This window comes from Poeciliopsis prolifica, unplaced genomic scaffold, assembly GCF_027474105.1.
Source record: "Poeciliopsis prolifica strain line A6 unplaced genomic scaffold, Auburn_PproV2 SCAFFOLD063, whole genome shotgun sequence".
In the NCBI taxonomy this organism is placed as follows: domain Eukaryota; kingdom Metazoa; phylum Chordata; class Actinopteri; order Cyprinodontiformes; family Poeciliidae; genus Poeciliopsis; species Poeciliopsis prolifica.
The window spans coordinates 725,001-748,821 of NW_026562438.1; the positions used below are offsets into that span (position 1 = coordinate 725,001).

Consider the following 23,821-nt stretch of genomic DNA (forward strand, 5'->3'; position numbering starts at 1 on the left):
TGAGGAAAAGTCCCAGAACGCCTGAGGAAGAGTTGGTTAAAAGATGAAAGTTCATGCTGACCTTGTTCCTGCGGCTCAGTCCAGTAAAACAAACAGGAATCCTGGTGAAGCCAGAGATCAGCAGACAGCCACTCACCTTGAAGAGCCAGCAGGGTCAGAGGCAGCAGCAGCAGCATCCCGGATCCGTTCAGGCACCAAACACACGCAGCCGCCAGCGCCGACACGTCCGAACCTTCTGCAGCCAGAAAGAGCAGGACGGAGCTGCTGGGACTCTGGGTGTGGTCTGCCCTCCTCTTCCTCTCCTCCTGATGAAGAGGGGAGTGTCCACTGCCACCGAGGGGAGGGGCCGAGGACCTGATGGAGGACGGCCGGTCCAAATGAATAAATGGAAGCAGAGTCGGGTTTCTGGTTTCACCTGCTTTCACTTTCACATTTCTCTGCTTCCTCCACAGAAAAATCTGATATTCTCTCCAAAACCCCTGATGGTCAAAGGTGAGCGGCTTGCATCCCACCATCCAGCAGGCGGACGTGCTGCAGACGGGCTGCAGTGGTGCTGCAGTTGTGCTGCAGTCGTGCTGCAGACGGAGCGTTTATTCCCTCACAGCGACGCGCGGAGACTGACGGACTGATGCTGCGTCCGGGACGGGGGAGGGAGCCGTAGAGGTGTTGCTATGATATCAGATTTTCCTATGTGACGTGTCCATGTCCTCTGAAAGTCCCACATGATGCAGAGATGCAAAAACACAAACAGGACGAAAAGGCAAAGCGTCACAATAAACGGCTCCATGTTCAACAGTTATGACACGATTTTAAGAAACAAACATAAAAGCAGCAGATTCATTTCTGCAGGCAAGTTTTAAATCCTCCTGACTGGGCAGAGAGTCAGCAGCACAAACCCCTCACCATCAACATGACAACACCACAGCTAAAAGGCTAACCCTACATTAGCAGGAGCTAATGCTAACGTGAAATAACATGGTGATGAAAGCTAATGCTAAACTGCTATACCAACATGGTATTTAGCAGAAAGAATGTAAACGCTATAAAAACACGACATTTAGCCAGCGCTAACGCTGCAGAGCTACAGTAACACGTTATTCACTACTGATACGCTCCACTCAGGCTAAAGCTAAAATACTTTGTCAGGCAACATTTAGCTTTAGCAACTGCTAAAATGCTAACTGATATGGAATCTAGCTGAAGCTAATGGTGAGTTTCACCAGCACTCTGATAATCCTTCTGGACTGAACTGTTTTATAAAACAATAAATGAAACACAAAGTGAGCAAAAATAAAACAATAAGCAGAAATAATAGGAACAGTGTTTCAACTGGACCAATCAGAACCAACTGGATGAAAACCAGGCTGATCATCAGGAGATCAACTCATCAAACAGAGACAGAAAATCAACCTACAGGATGCATCTTCATGTTTCCGTTTCAGCCCATCGAGCTGCAGGACGGTGCTGCCACCTACAGGCCAAAAGGCAGGACAGCAGCTGCTTTTGGTGATTCTGCTTCATTGGTTCATCAAGAACAAACAGCATCACGGAGGACACAGCAGAGAAATCTCAGATTTGAACTTGTGAGAGAATAAAGTTCATGTTTCCTCAGTTTTTAGATTTTAAAACATCTAAAAAAGTGAGAAACTATTGGCTTTCAGAGGAACAGCAACATCCTGTCTGCTGGTGCTGATCGATTCTCAGGACATTAAAAAGTAAGACACCAACATGCATGACACCAACGTTATGTTGAGCTACGGAAACAGCAGCGTTTCCCCCAGTGAAGAGTCATTTTGCTGGCGGGGATGAATTATTCCAGGAAAACGATGGGTTTTTGATTTTTATGGTTTTGACAGTTGATGCATTGAACAGGAAGCACCAATCACACCACTGAAGTTCCCCTGACCCACATGGACCCCCGGTGGGTGAGGATCCATGCAGGAGTCAAGTTTACATTTGCTCTGCTTGTGCAGCTCAATGAAGCGCAGAGGTTCAGACTGAGCTGCTCTCAGAGTTCACAGGTTTTCACAAGTGCATTTACGTCTCAACATGCTGACTGTCTGCTTCCAGTTCCTGCTGGTTTGTTTTATTTTATTTACATACGGCCACACAGTGCAGGTCAAAGGCTTTGTCTTCTTCAAGTCAGATCAGAACAACTCAATCAACCAAAACAGTTCCTGTGGCGCTAAAACTCAATAGACACGAAACGAAACGGCTACTAAAGCTCCAAAAATGAAATGTCCCGTTTGTTTCTGCACCAAGAACCACTGAAGGAAACGACACAGAAACCTCTGCAGACACTGAGAGACACTGATTCATTTTAAAATCCCCGAGAACAAAATGTGTTTGTCTCGTTGTTTCACATTTCATCTGCAGAAGCTGCAAACATTTATGGTAAAACATGCAGATGGTATTTAAGATGAACTATGACATTTCTGCAGCCTGGAGCCAGTTTAAACAATCCTGTATTCATTTTTGACTAAATAATAGTTTTATTTCTATTATCATTTTATAATGGTTTTATTATAAAATGATAATAAAACCGTTTTATTATCATTTATAATAAGAAAATGATAAATAATAAATAATAATAGGCTATAAGACTATTGTTTAAATAATACATTTCCCTCCAAGAAGCCAGATTTTCATCATCCAGACTCTTTTTGGACGTTGATCTCAGTTTTGGTTCCATCCTTGACTAATTTAAATCCTCCAAACTCCAGGAAGATCCGGCGTTTCGGAGCGCAGCAGGAACGGAGCAACGCGCAGCAGCTGCAAGACGCCACTGGAAACCCAGCAGGAGACCCAGACCAGCTGCTTCATAAAAACCATCTAAACTCATAAAGTTACACATTTCACCTTCATTTATCATCAAAACCAGACATTTATAAAAACACTGCCCGGTTTTCTCGCCATCTGACATCAAATCAGGTTTTTCTGTTTCTGTCAGGATTGTAAAAAGATTTTTATTTCTGTCAAAACCAAGAATCACCTCTAAACCGGAGCTTCAGCGTTCAGTTGCTTCCAAACCCTTTCAATCAAAATCTGCCTGTTTGCAGCCACTGATGGTTCATTTTGCCTCCTGTTTGCACAGGTCACATGACAGGTGTGAGCGCGTGTGCGAGAGGGGTCAGGGGTCAGGCTGTTCGGAGAGCGTCTGGCCGCCATGAACCGCAGCAGAGTCTCAGGTTTACTAATCTGTTGTTTCATTTCCAGGAAAGCAGGAAGTTTCCGAGTTTCTGCAGAATTTTAGCAGCAGAAAAAAAAAACATGAAATGTTTTGACAGGAAAGAGATTGGGATCAAAGGTCAAACTCAGCTTAAAACATTAACAGCAGTCATTTGGTTTATTGAAGAAAATAATGTGTTCATTTGTCAAAGTCATATTTATAGCTGTCTACATTTTGAAGAAAATGTTTAATTCACAAATTAAAAAGTTAGTTTGAAAACTAAATTTTGTCTTTATGACATAAACCAAAACTATCGCAGTTCATATTTTACAGTGTAACTTCACAAACAATTTCAGGGAACATTTCTCCAGATGAAATGAAAATGGCCAGATTTCTAGATGCTTCAATCAAACAGGAAGTTTTATTCTATTAGGGAATAAAACAGGCATCTCTTCACCAATAACAACAAGGAAAAAACAGTCAAAATAAAATCTATTGGTTTTTTATGGCCTTTTCTGGAGTTCAAAGGTCAGACGAGACAGAAATGGAGCCGTTTCACCCAATAACACAATAAAGTTCATGCAATGCAACAGGCAGACACCCGACTGGAGCTCCAGTATCTAAAACTTTGACTGTGCTGCACATTTCAAGAAAAAAATAACAAAAATAACAAATACACAAAAATACAAATTTAGCCATGTTTTTGGTCAAAACAAAATGAATTCAATAAAAAAATGATCAAAAACCATAAAACCAACCAGAATGTTTGAAATGAAGCCAGAAAAGTTTCAATTTTTAAAGTTTTTAATGACAAATTTAATCTAATAGTTTCATAGAAACTAGAACTGGAGTTCAGAGGAAGAGGAACCGAGACGAGTGGGCCGGGATTCAAACCGGTTCTGGTCCTCTGGTTGTCATGGACACGAGGGGACGCGAATCCCAGCTGAAGAGCTGCGTGTGGCCCAGTAGAACCGGGCCACCTGGAGGACCGGAGAGCTCATCTGCACATCAGCACGGCCGCCGCCAAGACCAGCAGGACCAGGGCCGGAACCAGCAGGAGGCCCGCGTAGAGGAGCCACGGCTCCGGGTACCGGCGCCGCTCACCTGCCCACAGAAACACAGAAACTCACAGCTGGAACTGAAGCATCCTGGGAATTTAACTACAGAAACTCACAGCTGGAACTGAAGCATCCTGGGAATTTAACTACAGAAACTCACAGCTGGAACTGCAGCATCCTGGGAATTTAACTACAGAAACTCACAGCTGGAACTGCAGCATCCTGGGAATTTAACTACAGAAACTCACAGCTGGAACTGCAGCATCCTGGGAATTCAACTACAGAAACTCACAGCTGGAACTGCAGCATCCTGGGAATTTAACTACAGAAACTCACAGCTGGAACTGCAGCATTCTGGGAATTCAACTACAGCTCCCAGAAATTCTAAAAACAACGGTTTCATCAGGAAGAAAAGTGAAAGTTGCTAAGAATTCCATGTTGTTGTTGCATCTTTTCCAGCTTCTCCTGCTGCTGAAATAAAAATAATAATGATCCTAATTCCTGTGGTGGGATTGTTTTTATTTCAAACCGTTTTTGCATTAGACAGAAAAATCTGACAGTAAATTTATTCTTCGTCATCTTGAAGCTGATATCTACCCGCCTGCTGTCTGTGGAAGTTGCTGCTGGTTATCAGGACGTCGTGCAGCTTCAGTTGACAGACGTACTGCCCGCTGCCCGTCACAGGGACGGCGGCCGCCAGAGTGGCGGGGTTCTTGGTGGGGTCGTTGGCGGGGTCGTTGGCGGGGTCGTTGGCGGGGTCGTTGGCGGGGTCATTGGCGGGGTCATTGGCGGGGTCATTGGCGGGGTCCTTGGCGGCCCTGCGCTCTGAGGGGGCGGAGCTCTGCACCACGCAGCCGTTTCTGGTCAGAGTCAGAGTCAAACCCGGATCCTGCGACGTTGACCTCGCAGCGCAGCAGGGAATCATTGCGGCTGCAGAGGTCAAAGGTCATGGTATCTGAAATGAAACACAGTTGCTTTTAAGATGAACTTTAGTTGATTTCCTCTGTTTTCTCTGTGATTTAGGTAAAAATAGAAAACAGTTTTCTTCATTCTCATATTTCTGTCTGTAATTCGTCCAGCTGCTCAGTCAGCTTCGTTAAAACTCATCATTCTATGAAATCCTGCTGAAAACGAACAAACTTCCTTCTCAGGCAGCAGAGGTTTGGACTCTACCGTGGACGATGAGCCTGGTTCTGTTTCCCTTCAGTCTGAAGCTTCCCCTCTTGTCGGTTCTCATGGACAGTTTGCACTCGTACGTCCCGCCGTCGGACCACCGCACCTCCTTCAGCTCAATAGATTTGTTGGAACTGGAGGAGGTTTTGTTCTCGTTAAACTGGAGCTGTTTCCCATCGACCTCCCAGTACAGGACGGGCCGGTTGAGGAGCTTCTCCTGCTGGGAGTCCTGCAGCTGGCAGGGCAGCAGGACGCTGTGGCCCCGGGCCGGCGACCACCGCAGGCTGCAGCAGGGAGAACTCGGCCTCGGCGGCTGGAAAACCACCGCAGCAAACTGAGAAACAAGGACGCAAACAGAAAACCTTTAGAAGCAGCAACTTTACTCAACTCAAGTCATCAAATCAGCCAGGAGGGTTAGAGCTCTGGAAATTGTCTGAAAAAATTAATTTAGGGAAAGATAGGACTGCTATTGCAAAGTTAGCTAAAATGGTGAGCTAAATATCAGCTGTGTTATTAGCACTGACCACAGCTGAAGCTGAAGAGCTTCTGACATGGTGAGAAATAAACCAGCAGTGGAAACAGACAGGTTCCATCTATTTCTGGGTCGGTTTGGTTTAACTGACGTGGAACCAGCATCCTGTGGTGAGCAACACTCATTCTGGGAGCCAGTTTCTAAAGGTCAGAGTTCAGCAGAATCTGACTTTCCCCCAGCTGCTGGAGAAAACAGAAAACCAAGAAATGGAATAAATCCCTAAATTCAGCCAGTTAAATGTTTAAATGTGCAGATTTTACATGTTTAGTTTTGAAATGTTTGGGAATGAAACATTTTTTCAAGAAAATCAGGAGTGAAAAAGTCTAGAGATTAAATCTTCAGCACGATTTCTGATATTAATGCAGATTACAGTGAATAATCCGAAAGACAAGAGAAATAAAATATTTTCTACTTCTGACCTGTTATTTATAAGTGATACTGTTGGGGTTCTCTATATGCCTAAATCCTAATTTTCATCTTTTAGGACCTGCATTGATAAAATGATTCATCATATCCATCAGATCTGACTCCTGGTGTCCCAGGGATCTGTCCTGCGCCCACTTCTTTACTCCTTTATGCTGTTTCAGTCGTGTTTCTTATCAATTCTGTGTTGATGACTTACAGTTATCCTGTTCTTTTAAATCCTCTGAGGTTTTTTCAAATGGTCAGGATTAAGATTATGGCTCATTTTAATCTGTTTACAGGTGAAAATATTCCTGAAATCAGACAGATTTCAGTTATATGATCTTAGTTTCATTCTAATCTCAGGAAGTTTCATGTCTCTTGATCTTTATTCCAGGTAATTCACTCAAAACTGTTTAATCTCTAAAAAGCTGAAGCTGAACTGTGGTATCTGTGTGAACTGGAAACCATTTTGCATGTTTTCCTCTTAGGTGGATTATTTAATGATCTTTTTCACTGTTTTTTTGATAAATCTGCAATGCATCGCATTCAAACTGCGGAAAGCTGCAGCTCCACTCTTACCAAGCTGCAGAGTTCGCATTAAAGAGTTTGCAATAAATTTTGACCAATTGGAGGGAACATATGAAGAAACGACGTCTGCATCAAACTATTATAGAGTCAAAAATGAATCCAGGAACAAAAACTGAAAAACAGGAAAGGAAACATGAAGTGGGACAGAGATTGTTTCTGTGGCATTTTAAATGAATCTCAGCTGCGATGTTGTTGTTGTTTCATCTTCTCTCTGTAAAAGCTTAATAATCTCCGGCCTCAACTGAAACCCTGAATCTGTCGGATTAAAAGATTTAAAAAGCAGCAATTATATGTTTTATCTGCTATATTTATGGCATACTTAGGCAAAAAATCTACAGAGAGGCATTTTTATTATTATTTTCATAGTTTTTTAAATTCAAACCGTTAAAGGTACAATTATTTTCTATGGGAAGACATAACAGTCATAAATAGCTGAAGATGAGCAGAGAATCCCACTGCATCATGATCCATACATTATAACTTTAATAAGTTTGCTGCTGATGGAGTTGAGCTGCAGACAGAGCGGCTGGCGGTCGGGGTACCGGGGACTTCCTGGCGGGCCGGTGCGTTCGGGGCCCGGTGGTTAACGAGCTTTCGCGTTCATGCAGCACCTTCTTCATTTTGTGGTGCCACTAAAGCCTCAAAATATTCAAAACGTTTTCTCTCCCATAAAACCTTTAAACACATAAACGAGCGCTACAACAGCCAGAGCAGAAATGAGAGAAACCGTCTCATAAAGCCTGTGATCAATTATGCTGTCGTTGTTTTGAGGCCATTTTCAGTGATATGGTATTCTCAAGGATCTAAAACCTTTACATGATGAAGAAGACTTTTTAAATGTTCAAAATAAAAAAACAAAACAACAGAAACTACAAATAAAATGAATTATAACGTATCTGAATGAAACTCCTGCTTCGTTTTCCTTCTGAAACTCGACAGCTAAAAAAGAAACAACCTATTTTTGGCTGACAAATATTTTAAGTTGCAAAAACTTAATGAATCCAGAAAACTGAGGTAGTTTTTTAACATTATTTATTGAGTTCTCAGTACTTCAATATCTAAGGGTTTTTTCTTTATTTTGTTGAGAAAAATAGGAAAACTAAATTTTGGAGTTGGTTTCTGATTTTGTTTGTAAAGTTTTACATTTATTTAATGAGAGTAAAAGGATTTTGGAATCTCTTGTCAGAATAACCTGTTTGGTTAAATGAAAACCAAACACTGGAATAATTTCAGGAATTTTTCCTCAAATGGGTTTTACATAATTATCATCGTCTCCAAAGATGAAATTGTTGAGTTAAAGTCTAAAACTTGAAAATTTCCTTCAGTTTTCTGTTACTTTCTCTTTTTACGGTGCATCAGCCAAACATGACCCAAATGACATTATTCTGCTGGCTGACAAAATAAGAATGCTTCTTTATTTAAATCTATTGGAGATAGATTGAAATATCTGAGGAGCGAAACATATTTTCTGATTTCCTTTAATTAACGCTGAGCTGAGGTTTGTTTTTACCTGAAAGCATGAAGCAGACGTGCAGCAACATCTTCCGACTGCGGCTGAAAGCCTGCATGTTTCCTGCTGCTGCAGAAAGAGGACGCTCCGTGTTCCTGACAGGACTCTCACTCAGCCGGCTTTTACTTCCACACGGATGCAGAGACACGGAGGATTCAGGCAGAGTTCATCACGCAAATGAAACTGAAAATACCAGAAAAACCCTAACAGGATGTGGTAAACTTTGCATTCAGCAAACCCCCCTTCCCCTGTCCAAATGAAGCATTGTTGGCTCACAGGGGGCTTCTTTTCTCTGATTTGCACCAAAAGTCTTTTGAAGAAGAAAAATAAAGGAAACTTCTGCTCCCTGTTTTCTAAATGAAATCTGAACTTTTAAAAAACGAGGCTGTGATTCTTCACCTGCTGAGCTCTGATGTCAGCGGCGGTCTGCTGAAGTTCGTTCTGGTGAAACCATTTCGTCACACCTTTACTCTCCCTCCTTTCTGTCGCTCTGCCGAAAGGTGACATGTTTCCATGACAACTGGCTTAATGCTGATATTCTGGATTAGGGGAAACCACCAGCGCAAGTTGCAGAGGTGGAGACCACCGCTCGCTCTTCAACAGGATGTTGTTCAACACGTTACGCCCACCCTTAAAAAATAACATCTAACTGCTGAAAACTGGAAAAATCCACCAGCCTCTCACATCAGCTGTCATTAGTCACACAGAAAACTTGTTCTAACTGAACAGGTTCAGTCATGAAGAGCAACTGTTGTGTTAAATTATGTTTCGTCAAAAATTATTCAAAGTATAATATTCAGGTTTCGTTCTGTGCAATAAAACAACCGCTGCATAACTTATACAACGGTTGTTTTATGTGTTTACATGCAGCTACATGTGCTGCAGCCCACATCATAATACAACCGCCATCATTTTTGGATTTATTAGCTTCATTTTTCTGTGTGATCTCCATCTGTTCCTGCATTTTAGGCAAACTGAAATATTATTCAGTGTCTCACTTCGTATTGTGTCGTAGCTTTCATAACACCAACAGTTTCAGTAGTTTTTGGGGTTTTTTTGTCCCTTTATTTCTCCAATTACATTTTTTCCATTAGTGTTGTTTTTATTAATCTAAAATGGCTTCAAAAGTTTGTAAATGCCTCAAGCAGAATTCCAACCATCTTTAGTTGTTTTTGACAGAACAAATCCTTAATATTTAGGGCACCGACTCGCTTTTGCCTTGGAGCGGCTCTTCTTCTGGACATATTTTTTTATGTGAAAATAATGATAACAGAAGACAAGTGAATCATATTCAATGTTTATAATAAAATTTTATTGATATTTAATAAATCCAGCCTAGTTTTACATGCTCCTCAAATGTTCAGGTGCTTTCCCACCATTAGTTATGCAAGTTGCCCGGAAACACTAAGAACTGAAGGAAAGAACTACATTACCCATAAACCCTGACGCTGACGCATTGCGTCAACACGTCAAGCTAGAGAATTTTAACATGGAGGACTGCGTTGTTGTAGAAAAGAGCCCGGTAAGATCCGTTTTTAACCGTTGTTATGCTGTTTACTTTTAATAAACTACTTTAGTGAAGTAATGTGTTTGGAGTTTCTTCTTCAAACTTAGTTTAAGGTCGATTCTTTTTGTTTTTTTCAGCTGTTTAAAGCAGTTTTACTCGGAAAACCTGCCAATTCATTCTCCGCCCGGTGCGGCTGCTGTTAGCGTTAGCATCCCGTCTAGAGAGAGATAAAAATAATTTTTACGGTTGTGACCAATTTATATCTTAAACTAGATTACGCATTTGTGTTAAAATTTTACGGATGTTGTTGCATTTCTGCTTGACGGCCCTGCTGTCTGGGTGCTACGGTTCATCATGTTGCGATGCTAAAGTTAGCTGACTGCTAACCACCTAAATAGGTGTCTCTGTGAAATCCTGATGAAAATCTGTCTGAAAATTAGATGTAAGCTGTAAAAATTGTCTTGGTTATGTGTAATTGTGCAGCCTTTTTGTATTGACTAACTGCAGCATCATAAATAAATGTTAAAAACAATGTTATTCAGAAGTAAACAAAAATGAAACAGCATTTTTGATAATCACTACATCAAGTTAATCTGAAAATGTCCTATTTCTGTCATCCCATCATTTAATAGTTTTACCAAAGGATGGTTACTGCAGTCTCTTCTGTACATAAATTAGATCCTTTTTTACTAACCGTTTTATGATGACTGTTGATCTGTCTTTAGACTAAAGTGAATATTAAAAACGTTTTGCTACTTTTTCTTTAACAAAAAAATATTTCCATAAAATGCTGACAGGCATCAGCTTTTCATTATGTAACTCTGCATTTCCTGATACTTCTGGGTTCTTATTAAACTACTAAATGTTTTTAGATCAATTCTGGTCCCGTTTGTAGAACATGTTCATTATTAAAATACTTTGAGTTAATTATAGATTAACGAAAACTTCAGCCTGACTCATTGTTTTGAGTTTCTTATACACTTGAATAAAGCTGAAGCAACATTGAGGAGCCAGATTAAACTTCCAGATGATGATATGATAAATTTGCAGATTATATAAGTGACGTTTGGTGAGATTCTGACTCTACAGACATATAAAACCCAAAGAGGAAGTATTAGTTGTTTATAATTAATTATACTTAATCAATTCCTCACTCTTGAACAAAATGACAGCAATAAAACTAAAAGAATATTTTACATAAGGAAAATTAGACAAATGTATATTTTAAATCATTTAAATTGAACTTTTCCTTATTGGTGTGTGTTGTTGTGACTCTGTGTGTTGTTGTGAATGTGTGTGTGTGTTGTGACTCTGTGTGTGTTGTTGTGAATGTGTGTGTGTGTTGTTGTGACTCTGTGTGTGTGTGTTGTGACTCTGTGTGTGTGTTGTGACTCTGTGTGTGTTGTTGTGACTCTGTGTGTGTGTTGTGACTCTGTGTGTGTGTTGTGACTCTGTGTGTGTTGTTGTGACTCTGTGTGTGTTGTTGTGACTCTGTGTGTGTTGTTGTGACTCTGTGTGTGTGTTGTTGTGACTCTGGGTGTGTTGTTGTGACTCTGTGTGTGTGTTGTTGTGACTCTGTGTGTGTGTTGTTGTGACTCTGGGTGTGTTGTTGTGACTCTGTGTGTGTTGTTGTGACTCTGGGTGTGTTGTTGTGACTCTGTGTGTGTTGTTGTGACTCTGTGTGTGTTGTTGTGACTCTGTGTGTGTTGTTGTGACTCTGGGTGTGTTGTTGTGACTCTGTGTGTGTTGTTGTGACTCTGTGTGTGTTGTTGTGACTCTGGGTGTGTTGTTGTGACTCTGTGTGTGTTGTTGTGACTCTGTGTGTGTGTTGTTGTGACTCTGTGTGTGTGTTGTTGTGACTCTGTGTGTGTTGTTGTGACTCTGGGTGTGTTGTTGTGACTCTGTGTGTGTTGTTGTGACTCTGTGTGTGTGTTATTGTGACTCTGTGTGTGTTGTTGTGACTCTGGGTGTGTTGTTGTGACTCTGTGTGTGTTTTGTTGTGACTCTGTGTGTGTTGTTGTGACTCTGTGTGTGTTGTTGTGACTCTGTGTGTGTTGTTGTGACTCTGGGTGTGTTGTTGTGACTCTGTGTGTGTTGTTGTGACTCTGTGTGTGTGTTGTTGTGACTCTGGGTGTGTGTTTGGACCCCTGACAGGAGGAGCTTCCCTCCATCCTGAGCTCCAGGCCCCAGACCGGTCTGTCCTTCCTGGCTCCAGAACCAGAGGACCTGGAGGATCTCTACACCAGATATAAGGTCTCCTGCTTCTGTCTGTCCACTCACATCTGCTGAGCTACAGGAAAGGCGATGATTAAATCATCTCTGAGACAAATATTAGTTTGAAAACGATGTTTACATTTTACCTTACAGTTTGTCCCTTAAATCAGTACCACGTCTGTCTTGTGCCACTTGCAGTGTGGCCTCATGTTGTGGCCCATTGCTACTATTAGTCCAACATGGGGCAACTCATGTTTGACCTGGACCCCAGGAAGAATGGCCAAAGAAACAAATGGTGTGTGTGTGTGTGTGTGTGTGTGTGTGTGTGTGTGTGTGTGTGTGTGTGTGTGTGTGTGTGCAGAAGCTGCAGCAGGAGCTGGAGTTCCTGGAGGTGCAGGAGGAGTACATTAAGGACGAGCAGAAGAACCTGAAGAAGGAGTTCCTGCACGCCCAGGAGGAGGTGAAGAGGATCCAGAGCATCCCTCTGGTCATCGGCCAGTTCCTGGAGGCTGTAGACCAGAACACGGCCATCGTTGGCTCCACCACAGGTATCCGGGTCCGGACCGCATCGCTGTGATGTTCCTCCAGCCCAGCATGAGATCAGTCAGCTGCAGACGGCGGAGTGACCGCGGCTCTGCGGCTCTTCTTTTAATTCAGTGAAGCGTTTATTAGGGTGTTTAGTGTTTGGCTCCACTTCGCTGTTCAACAGTAACTTTTCTGCTTCTCAGTGATTTATTGCTAAATCTAGCAGTTGTTTTCAAAAACTTAAATCCTGAGAAAAAACAAAATCTATTTTTTTAATCAAACCCAAAAGAATCTGGCTGTGAAAATAGTTCAAAACCCTTGAAAGTTTTCACTATATTGTGACATACATTTCCCTGTTTCTGCAAGAAACATTTTATTAGTGTAACTAAAAATATTTAAGTTTTTAGTTCTGGTTTTAAAATGTATAAACTGCTTTTAGGATTTTAGCAAAGAAAAAAAGTTGTTTTCTATGGAGCAATGATTTTAAGAGAGTTTGGAAAATTCTGTTTCAAAGTAAACACTGCTTATTTATTTTTATTTACTTTTCTTTAAACTTTTCTGTTTATATTTTAAATTTTTCTTGGAAAATTCTTATTTAAATCAGACATGTTTTTATTATTTTATGTTAATATTTATCAAAATAATTTTTTATTTTTGTATTAGTTTATTGAAAAATTTTCTTTCTTTAAAAAAGTTATTTTTAAATAAAAAAACATTAACAAACAAGAATAGTTTATATATAAACTCAAACTGCCGTGCAGTTCCGTCGTGGCCTGTGGGGGGCGCCAAAGTCGTCTTGTTTACATAACTGTATTTACATTCAGCCTGAAACCATCAGTCAGAACATTGTTAGTATTCAGTTTATGTTTCTAGACATGTTGAATCTGGTGAAGGAGAAACTTCAAACTCTTTAGGGATTAAATGACTTGATATCAAAAACAACATTTTATCTGATCTGGAATCAGCTGCTTTTAATTTTTCTGAAATAAAACTGAGTTGCTGAGTATTTAGTGTAAACTGTGAGTGGTTTTTAAGTGTTGAATTTGTGTTATAAAGGTTTTTTGTAAGTTTATATTTTAATTATTAAGCGTTGGGCTCTGTGCTGCCTTCAGGGTCCAACTATTATGTCCGCATCCTGAGCACCATCGACCGAGAGCTGCTGAAGCCCAACGCCTCAGTGGCTCTGCACAAGCACAGCAATGCGCTGGTGGACGTTCTTCCTCCGGAGGCCGACAGCAGCATCATGATGCTGACCTCAGGTACACTGCAGCCCGGACTGGACCGGATCGGACCGGACCGGATCGGCCCGGACCGGACCTCAGACCGTGTGCTTTGCCCCCAGACCAGAAGCCGGACGTGATGTACGCAGACATCGGGGGCATGGACATCCAGAAGCAGGAGGTCCGGGAGGCCGTGGAGCTGCCGCTGACTCACTTTGAGCTCTACAAGCAGGTCAGCATGCGGGTTCTGCCCACACAAAGCCTTCAAATCAGCTTCACCAACGTCTTTAGAGAGCTGCTGTTTATTTCTACTGGTTGGTTGTGAATCTGTTGTTCTTGTCAGTTCGTTTCTTTATTATTTATTTCTGTTAACTGAACAGATTGAAGACATTTTTCCCTGTTTGACCAGCTTGTGAAGCTGCTGCTGTTTTTAATTGAGCTGAGTTGCTGCAGCACACTTACAGTCATTTATGTCTGTGTTTAAGAAAAGAAATGTTTTGAATCAGTTCAGCTGTTTTTCTGACGGATCGGTCCATTTTACTGGAGGTGAAAACAGTGGATCGGGGCTTTCACAGGGTGATGATTGTCAGTTTTATAGTTCTTCATCTTCTCTCTGATAATCTGTGGAGTGGAAATGCTTCAGATTGTGTGACAGATTCGATGTTCCTGCTGCTGGTCGGCACATTTTGCAACACGCTGAAGTTTATCAGATTTAGATTCTCGAACCACTTCTTTCCTCTCATCAGCGCCTGTTTTCTCTTTACTTGTGGAAGTTTGTTCAGTAATCATCATGAGCGCTCACTTTGTTGTTCAACCTGACAGTTCTGGCACCTAGCTTAGCTTAGCCTAGCCAGCTTCCAGTGTTAAAATGTTCATTAGAGTTTGAAGTTCATTGATCTTTGAGATCAATAAACTTTTACAGTAAAATTTGTCACAATAACCCATTTTACTGGACTAAATTGTTCCAGAATTAATGCGATAAACAATAATGTTGTTCTGAGAACATTTTCAGCTAATGGTAGAATAATAATAATGATGCAAGAACAGTTTTATATTTAAATAAATTGGCCTTATGCTACTGCAATGATGTTCAGATTAATTATCTTCATTTTGGGCTTTTAAATACCAACATTTCCACTTAACTTTTTTTTTTCATCTGATGATGTAATTATTAATTATTGATCATTTGATTAGTTACTCAGCACTTGAGTCGACTTTTTACCAAATACTTACTTTTCCTTGAGTAAATATAAAATTTTGGATACTCTGCCCAGGACTCCCCACTCTGCTCCTTCAGACTAGCCAACAGCAATTAGCCAACATCTACTGAGCTCATTGTAGGAGCTACTTCTCAACGCAGTGCTGGTGAAAATATTAAAGGGCTATTAGAGGAGCCATGTTGGATGACTTTCTGGAGGCGGAGCTTCAGAAAGAGCAGGAGCTTCTTAAAGAGACAGGCCAAATTTCAAGGGTCAAATAAGGAAGTCATATTTATTTTAAGTCATATTTTTACACCAAATGAAGGCAACATAGTTAAACTTTACTATAAAATGACACTATGTGTCTGAAAAATAAAGTACTGGCCCTTTAAATTCTCATAATAACACATAAAGCAGCGGTTTGGATTTTTACTTTATGAGGAACGAAACGACGACGATTCAACAGGAAACTAGAGATCAAAGTTTGTGCGTCCGGGTCTGTCTGCTCAGATCGGCATCGACCCCCCCAGAGGCGTCCTGATGTACGGCCCCCCCGGCTGCGGGAAGACCATGCTGGCCAAGGCCGTGGCCCACCACACCACAGGTCAGGCCGCCGCCGCCGCGCTTCCACCGGAGGCCGGCTGGCTGCATGTCTGACGCCACTTCCTGTTCTCCTGCAGCGGCGTTCATCCGCGTGGTGGGGTCGGAGTTCGTCCAGAAGTACCTGGGCGAGGGGCCGCGGATGGTGCGGGACGTCTTCCGGCTGGCCAAGGAGAACGCTCCGGCCATCATCTTCATCGACGAGATCGACGCCATCGCCACGAAGCGCTTCGACGCTCAGACCGGAGGTGAGGCTGCGTTTGGTCCGGGTGCCCGAAAGCGGCCGGCCGCGGCTGACGCTCTGTCTCCCTGCAGCTGACAGGGAGGTGCAGCGGATCCTGCTGGAGCTGCTCAATCAGATGGACGGCTTCGACCAGAACGTCAACGTCAAGGTGAGTCCGGTCCGGTGAGTCCGGTCCGGTCAGTCCGGTTCGGTCAGTCCACAGACTTAGATCTCTAAACTAGGACCTAAATCTCAAAATTATCTCTGAAAAATTCAAAATCTGATTTAAAACTCAAAATTGTGACATTTACATGTGAACTTCAAAAGCATAATAATGATCTAAAACTTTCAAACTTGGAGTAGTAATGTAAGATTATAACTTTAAAATGTTAAATTTTGACTAAAATGTGAAATTCACTTTTAAAACTCATGTTTATGACTTACAAATCTAAACTGACTTTAAATTTAAAAATATTATAAAATTTGTTATTGGCTTTACTCAAAATTTTGACCTTTTTAAAATGTGAAATTGTGACTGAAAGTCTTTGAAACGAGGAATTATGACTTCCTGTTGGACCTTGTGGGCTTCCATAGAAACCAGAGAACATGGTGGATCTGGTGAAGCCAGCTGAAGTTCAGTTCCAGCTGCAGCAAAGCGCGGCAGATCCAGCTGTTAATTTTATAAAGAAAAAAGATTCAAATCTTCCAAGAACCTGCAAACTCTCAGCATTAAAGCTGGAATCAGAATCAGCCACTAAATTTCCGTCTTCTGATTTAGTTATAAAACATTAAATGCATCGAACAGAAGCTTTCAGAGAGTGAAAGGCTTCATGTTTTATGGCACATTTATCTGTTTGGAGCGCTGCTCGTGTTGCTGCTCCACCTCAACCTTTCATCTTAATGAATGAACTCTGACGTCATCACAGCTTATCTCGTCTGAAAAGACCTGCAGCGTCTTTTTAGGCAGATTCTCTGCGGTTGGAGTGAAAAGATCAGGAAATGATCGTCATTAAGCTGCAGAAACGCCTGAAGTTAAAAACAAGACGCTGCTGGTTGAGTTGAAGCCGATTCTTTAAAGGTGAGGCATTTAAAATCCAGCTGCTGCCTGTTTCTTAAAAGTTCACACGAAATGAGGGAGCTGAGTTCTGAGCAACAGTAGAAGAAGAAAATCCTGCGTTTCTTAAAGGGCAGTGTCACGTAAAATCAACGTTTCTGAGATCCATCATGTTCCATCAGTTCTTAAAGAGACAGAGGCCCAATTTACTCTTACTCATTTACAGTTACTTTATTGTGCTATAAAATCCCCTTTAGAGAGCAACTCACTTCACATTTTAAAATAGAAAATTAGTTTTCTTTCTAACAAAATTTGTTAGAAGCCTTTTCACCGTCAGTGCGTCCGCCCCGCCCTCAGGTCATCATGGCCACCAACAGAGCCGACACCCTGGACCCAGCGCTGCTCCGACCGGGCCGCCTGGACCGGAAGATCGAGTTCCCGCTGCCTGACCGCCGGCAGAAACGCCTCATCTTCTCCACCATCACCAGCAAGATGAACCTGTCAGAGGAGGTCGACCTGGAGGACTGTATCCTTCTGAATCGCCTCGGCTCATATTCCACCCTTTTTAGCACTTGGCAGGAAAAACTGTGACATAATGGATCAAAAATCTTAATGTGAAAAGAGAAAACTGAACAGATTGAAACTTAAAACCCAAGCAGAATATAAAGAAATACACACTGCAGCAGGAGAGACTCGGTTCACATTTTCTTCTCTCCGAGACTCAAACAATAAAATAATTTTAGGGCTGAAAAAGTGGATTTTGCATCACGTGTTTCTGTTAGTGCAGATTTACTGAATAAATCAATTGTCACAGAAACTCGCTGATGTCAGACTTTTAAGCAGAAAAACAGACCTGGGGAAGCTTTGGTTTCCGGCTCCGGAGGGTCAGTGAACGCAGCACCATGTGAAGCAGGTTCAGGTTAGAAAGGAAACAAACGGCTGTGAATGTTTGAAGGTTAAATGAATGAAACGCTCCACGGTTCATTCTGCTTCCTGTCCGGAAAGCCGCGCCTGACGACCCGAGTCTTCCTCAGGTGTGTGGAGGCCAGGTGGTTTGTTTACGTCCTGCAGACGCTCGCATCACTTCCTGCTGCCGGCAGGCTGCGCCGCGTTCCCTCCGTCCGTTTCATCTTTAACTGCTGCTCAGATGTGGCTCGACCCGACAAGATCTCTGGAGCGGACATCAACTCCATCTGCCAAGAGGTGAGCTGACTCTTCACCTTTCCATCTGCAGGTCAAAGGTCGGCCCGTGGCTCATTGTCCTCCTCCTCCTCAGGCCGGCATGCTGGCCGTGCGGAGAAACAGGTACATCGTCCTCGCCAAAGACTTCGAAAAAGCTTACAAGACGGTGATCAAGAAGGACGAGCAGGAGCACGAGTTCTACAAGTAGAGAGGCGGCGGGTCCAGATATCGAGTTCTGTCTGCGTGGATCCATCACTGTTCTGTCTTTCTGGACTTCATTTAGTCGTTGTGGCGGCGGGCCCGACCTCGGATCGGTCTGAGCCAACCGTCGGGGAGAAGCGCCTGAGCTTCCTATAAATAGGATGTGCTCCCTCAACACGGTGTTACTTTAAAGAAATACAATAAACACGTTTTCCATGACGGGACAGGATCTGTGTTTTATTCAGAAAATAAAGCTGACACTGATGAAGCGAGTTCAGTTACAGAGGAGATTAACATCAGAGTCTCACAGGATTCACAGACTCAAACCTGCATCTTCAAACCACCGACACTAAAGTGGCAGCGACCCTGATAGACAACAGCAAAGTGGGCGGAGCCAAGAGAAATCAGGCCAACTCAGTGATTTAAAGTTTTTACCAACGTTTTACAATCTTGCTAATTTTTCTTTTTTTTTTCAAAAGGACTACTTGCGACAAATCCAGTGACTTCAAGGTCAATAGATTTGTCGCATGTTGCAACTTTTTGAAAAAAAAAATAACGCCTTAGAGATAAATGTGGCAATTAACAATAAATCTTGTTAAAAGTCACACAAATCTGTTCAGCAAAGCAACAGCAACAAATCTAGTGATTTTAAAAAGCTGCTCGTCTGGAGTTCCACCTCCAGACTCGCCACCAGGGGGCGCGTCAGTGAAATGGATTTCTATTGGTGGGCCTGAATGACATCAACCAAGCTGGAACCAATAGAAATTTCAGCTGCAGTACCACCGTTCAACCCAGAGAGGGCAGCACCGACGCGGTTTTAATCTAAAATGCTGCAGATTTTCACTGAAACATGCAGGTCAAATCCAACATAAGCTATTTGTCCAGTTGATCTGAAAATAAAAGTTAATTTTGGTGTTAGTGTCTTAGTGCATTACGGCATCGTTCAAATGTCTTGTCCTTCAGGAGCCTAAACCCTTCAGCCATCTTGTTTTGAGAAACAAACTTTCTGCTTCAACAAGCCAAACTCCTTTTCAAATTCTCCTTCTATGACCTTTAACCCTGTAAAACCCAGAGTTGTAATATTACAACTTTCCTTCCAACAAAAGAAATGTTTGACTTCTGTGTTTTTTTACTCTGAACCTTGTATGCTACAGGATTCACCAAATTAATTAAAAAGAAATAAATGACATTATTTCCCCTGCCAAAATTGTGTGGAAAAGGTGAAAGAGCTCATCGATGCGCTCATTTGGCCAAACAGCAGGCAGCCGTCAGCATTCCTGAGCTCAACATGCCGACCAGGCAGATGTAACTTCACCCCTAACAATGTCCTCAATTTGTTTTTTGCAACCTCAAAGTGTTAACACAGTGTTAGCACAAAGTGTTAGCACAAAGCATTAGCACAAAGCGTTAGCACAAAGTGTTAGAACAAAGCATTAGCACAAAGCGTTAGCACAAAGTGTTAGCACAAAGTGTTAGCACAAAGCATTAGCACAAAGCGTTAGCACAAAGTGTTAGCACAAAGCATTAGCACAAAGCGTTAGCACAAAGTGTTAGCACAAAGCGTTAGCACAAAGCGTTAGCACAAAGTGTTAGCACAAGTGTTAATACAAAGTGTTAGCACAAAGCGTTAGCACAAAGTGTTAGCACAAAGTGTTAATACAAAGCGTTAACACAAAGCGTTAGCACAAAGTGTTAGCACAAAGCGTTAGCACAAAGCTTTACAGTGTGGCTGGGAGCTGGAATATCTTTTTCATGAATGTTATTCATAATTTATGAGTAAATTAAATATTTAATTGTTTTTACTGAGGTACAAACTTCGTTCCATGTTATTATCAATACTTTATAAGAAATTCTGCCATTTTCATTAAAGCTTAAAAAATAATCAGGACTTTCATTAAAAAAAGAAGTTTTTATAAAAACTGGAGTTTAGTTTTTTATTTCTCTGAGCGTGACGCTTGGAATGGAGTTAAATATTTCGTTAGACTAAATCCTCGTCTTTATCCCATGAACATTTAGCCGTGCAGTAAAATATTTATCTTGAAGGATTTTGTCTAAAAAATATTAGTTTTAAATTAAATAAGCAGCTTCAGGCTAAATAGTTAGCATGCTAGCTAAACTAGAATCTCAACAAAAATTAATTATTGAAATCATCAACTCTAGGAATGATGACAGAATATCATTAGGTGGAATTTTATTGACTAATGGGATCATCTTCCCATATTTATCAATTATGAAAATTAATCTATGAAACAAGGTCTGATAAATAGATCAATAATGAATAGATCAGCTGACATCAGCAAGCAGATGGAATGAAGTTCATAAAGATTACATGGAAACATGATAAAACAGATTTACTGACGTTTCATAAGAACTGAAATCTGACCAAACCTGAAGGTAAAAAAATATTAAACTCTGGATGACAAACAGGATAAAGAAATTTCTGTTCAGAATGTTTTTAAAACATTTTGCAATAATTTGACTGGATAATAAGAAGACCAAAAAATATTATAGCAAATTGTTGGGCAAAATAAAGCAAGTACAAAAAATATATATTTAGCCTATTACCTACTTTGAAGCTAAATATGGAGTTTAAGTAAATATCTAGTTAGCAACCTTAGCATTAGCTTGCTAACTAAAAATTCAGTTTGAATTTAGATGCTTAGCTTTTAAATTCAAAGTCTGTTTGGTTTGGAGTGAAATATTTAAAGTTTGCTAACTAAAATTTAGTTTGCAGCTAAATATTCAGTTTGAAGTTAAATATTTAGCTTCTTAACTCAATATTTAGTTTTGCTCACTCATTAGTTTGAAGTTAAATGTTTCATTTGTTAATTAAAGTTTGGAGTGAAATATTTTTGCTTTAAGTTAGATTTCTAGCTTGCTCGCTAAACAGTTAGCTTGTTAACTAAATATTTATTTTGGTAAAGTATATCAGGCTGAGTAACTCAAATTATTGCTGTTCATTTTTGACAGTTCTCCATATTTCTGCCGTGACCTTGTGCTGACCCTGAAGGTCATCCTCTGCAGTTCTTCTCCTCCTGGCTGCGTAAACTTAATCATGTTTTCACACCTCCAACGTTCACGTTTTTAAAAATAAGGCGTGTTTTAATGAGGCGTCAGTCGCTGTAGTCGTACATCAGGTGGATGAACATCTGCGTGGTCATGCTGCCTCCGGTCTGCAGGTCCTGCAGCTGGCAGAGCCGGCTCAGGTAGACCCCGGCGTCGGGCCGGCTCCCCGGCTGGCTGCCTCCGCCCTGCTGCTGCTCCGCGCTCCGCTGCTTCTCCTTCTGCACGTCGCCCCAGGAGTCGAAGCAGCAGCTCCAGGTTGTTCTGCCTTAAAGCCAGGAGGGAAGTTTGATCACACAGAGACAAACCCGGCGGACGTGACGTCGGTGTGAGCGGACCACCAACCAGGGCGACGCGGCTGGGAGCCTCCAGGTCACCTGGTCGAAATAGTAGGGGCAGATCTGCATGGCGGAGCGCTCCGGGTGGTGCAGCATGCCACCAAAGATTCGCTCCAACTTGTGGTTGGGCCCAAAAAGCAGCCTGGGGAACATCCGGTCCCACAGAACCGGCACCAGGCTGTCCATCCTGGTCTGGGCGGCCGAGACCCGGCGAGGAAGCAACCGGTACAAACGAGTTTGGGCCATTTCTCCAACAACCCTAAAAGCAAAACGATCACTGCACCAAACCTCTGATTCAGGAGTCCAAGGTTCTCCTGGGTTGTGAGCCTTTTTCACATCTGATGACCCGGTAGGCCCGGTTCAATTGGGACCAAAGTTTCAACTCTTGTGTGAAATGATCCTAGTTAATTGGAAAAACTGTTCTCTTTCACATTTAATAATTAAACCGTTTGAAAAACTTGTTCCCTGCCTCACCTCTGGGGGCGCTGCACCAAAACCAGAGGAAATGACACAAAATCCTCTGAGGAAGACACTGAATGCAACTTCCCTCTTCACCAAAGGGAAACAAAAATGGAGCAGCATCAGATTTTAGCGGATTTCTCTTTGTCTCTGGATCCGTTTCTCCCGCTAGCACTAGCCTAGCGTGTTTTTTTGGTTGTATTTACCCAGAATGCTCTGTGCTATAGTTCGCTTCCTGCTTTGGAGCGGTCTCCAGTCCGCTTGGCGTTCACATCGAACCACCAGAGGCGACTCCAGAACCCAGACCCGAGGTTTGGAGTTGGACTAAAGCGGGTTAAACAGCGCTGGGGTGAATCCACCTGAAGTCTCAGTTTGGGCCTGTTGCTGCTTTTTTTCTCATTTCCAATCTGGTACCAGAACATTTCCAGGTGACTTGCTATTTAAGACTTTGACCTTTGACCCGAGACTCATTCAGGAGCTAAAAGTCTCCCCCCGGCCGTGCCTGGTATCGGATGAAGAAATGAGGTTTGTTCAAGGCTTTCATAAAGGTAAAGGTCACTTACAGGTAGTTGTGGTTTTCAAAGCTGATCTTCTGGGTGAAATGTTGACTTTTAAACTGGGATTTTGTTCTAGAACTGATCAGTTTTTAAATCATAACTCCATGTAAGCAACAATGACCTCATTCTTCCTCATTTCTGACCTCTGACATCATGACCTCTGAGGAGCCTCACCTGTTACTCAGGTTCTGGTTCACAGCTGGTTTCCACAGTGACTCACTGACTGGTTTTACATTTTACATACCTGCTTGTTTCTTTAAAGGTTGGAGTGAAGAACGTCAGTCAGATTTATTGAAGTTGTCTCATTATTTTTATTGCTGTACAGTGGATGTCGGCCTTTTGGCACCTCAGCAGTTCCTCAAAGGAACTCTTTCCTCGTTGGTCTGGTTGTGAAGCTCATGTGGCAAAGCATCAGGACCGTCACAGGCTCCTCTGTCCTGCGACGACGCCACACATTTCTGGACGCACTGAGCTTCTGCTTCAGCCGTTTTAAAGCCCTGTGAGAAAATCCTCTCTTCCTCTGGAGGAACAGATAATCTGACAGCTGATGTTCAGAGGACCGTGAGGAGACTCAACATGCATAGAGCAGCAGGACCTGATACCGGGTCAGGTTCTGAAGCCGGCTCTCATCCTCAGCGATTTATTTAACTCCTCACTGAGCTGAGCTGCCGTCCATCCTGCTTTGAGACGGCCATCATTATTCCAGGCCCAAAAAACACTGTTTCATCACTGAGCGACGTCGCCCTGCAGCCATGTCGCCCTCACTGCCACCATGTCGCCCTCACTGCCACCATGTCGCCCTCACTGCCACCATGTCGCCCTCACTGCCGAGTTTGGAGAGGCTGGTGAAGCATCACAACATCAAACCTGTTTTGATGCGCTGCAGCTTGCCTGCCGCTCCAAGTCACACGGCTCCTCAGCAGCGGAGGGAATATTTATTCAGCACATTTTCAGCAACTAGCAGTGCAGGAATGAAAAGGAAATACAAACAAAATAAACCAGAGGAAAGAGCAAAAGAAGGAAAATAATCTAATCTAAAGTATG

General features: G+C 42.2%; 3 protein-coding genes across 3 annotated transcripts in view; 1 reads left to right on the plus strand and 2 right to left on the minus strand.

Annotated features, from left to right (window-relative positions):
• The window catches only part of LOC129351022 (sodium channel subunit beta-1-like), a 14,016-nt gene extending 13,435 nt beyond the window's left edge, over positions 1-581 (minus strand). Inside the window, exon 1 of the mRNA XM_055019785.1 lies at positions 137-581. Within this exon, the coding sequence (XP_054875760.1) occupies positions 137-515 (379 nt within the window). The 5' untranslated portion in view covers positions 516-581. The remainder of the gene's footprint in view (positions 1-136) is intronic.
• Positions 582-3,371: 2,790 nt separating this feature from the next.
• Positions 3,372-8,841, minus strand: LOC129351018 (mucin-1-like). The gene is made up of 4 exons (XM_055019782.1): positions 8,436-8,841; positions 5,401-5,734; positions 4,825-5,182; positions 3,372-4,273 (listed from the first exon to the last, which is right to left on the minus strand). Exons 3-4 carry the CDS (start codon positions 5,150-5,152, stop codon positions 4,167-4,169), a joined length of 435 nt encoding a protein of 144 aa, XP_054875757.1. The 5' UTR covers positions 5,153-5,182; positions 5,401-5,734; positions 8,436-8,841; the 3' UTR covers positions 3,372-4,166.
• Positions 8,842-9,883: 1,042 nt separating this feature from the next.
• Positions 9,884-18,579, plus strand: LOC129351036 (26S proteasome regulatory subunit 6B-like). Its single transcript, XM_055019807.1, has 11 exons — positions 9,884-9,957; positions 12,097-12,195; positions 12,518-12,704; positions 13,794-13,940; positions 14,024-14,133; positions 15,611-15,704; positions 15,781-15,948; positions 16,016-16,092; positions 17,335-17,503; positions 18,125-18,180; positions 18,254-18,579. Exons 1-11 carry the CDS (start codon positions 9,925-9,927, stop codon positions 18,365-18,367), a joined length of 1,254 nt encoding a protein of 417 aa, XP_054875782.1. The 5' UTR covers positions 9,884-9,924; the 3' UTR covers positions 18,368-18,579.
• Positions 18,580-23,821: the final 5,242 nt, after the last annotated feature.

Bases quoted from the DNA above. Each gene is read 5' to 3' on its own strand.
- LOC129351018 (XM_055019782.1), bottom strand. From the start codon at position 5,152: ATGATTCCCTGCTGCGCTGCGAGGTCAACGTCGCAGGATCCGGGTTTG. The intron at 4,274-4,824 runs GTAGATATCAGC...TTCTGTGGGCAG, and splicing joins CTTCCACAGACAGCAGGCGG to GTGAGCGGCGCCGGTACCCG.
- LOC129351036 (XM_055019807.1), top strand. From the start codon at position 9,925: ATGGAGGACTGCGTTGTTGTAGAAAAGAGCCCG. The intron at 12,705-13,793 runs GTATCCGGGTCC...TGCTGCCTTCAG, and splicing joins CATCGTTGGCTCCACCACAG to GGTCCAACTATTATGTCCGC. The intron at 14,134-15,610 runs GTCAGCATGCGG...CTGTCTGCTCAG, and splicing joins ACTTTGAGCTCTACAAGCAG to ATCGGCATCGACCCCCCCAG.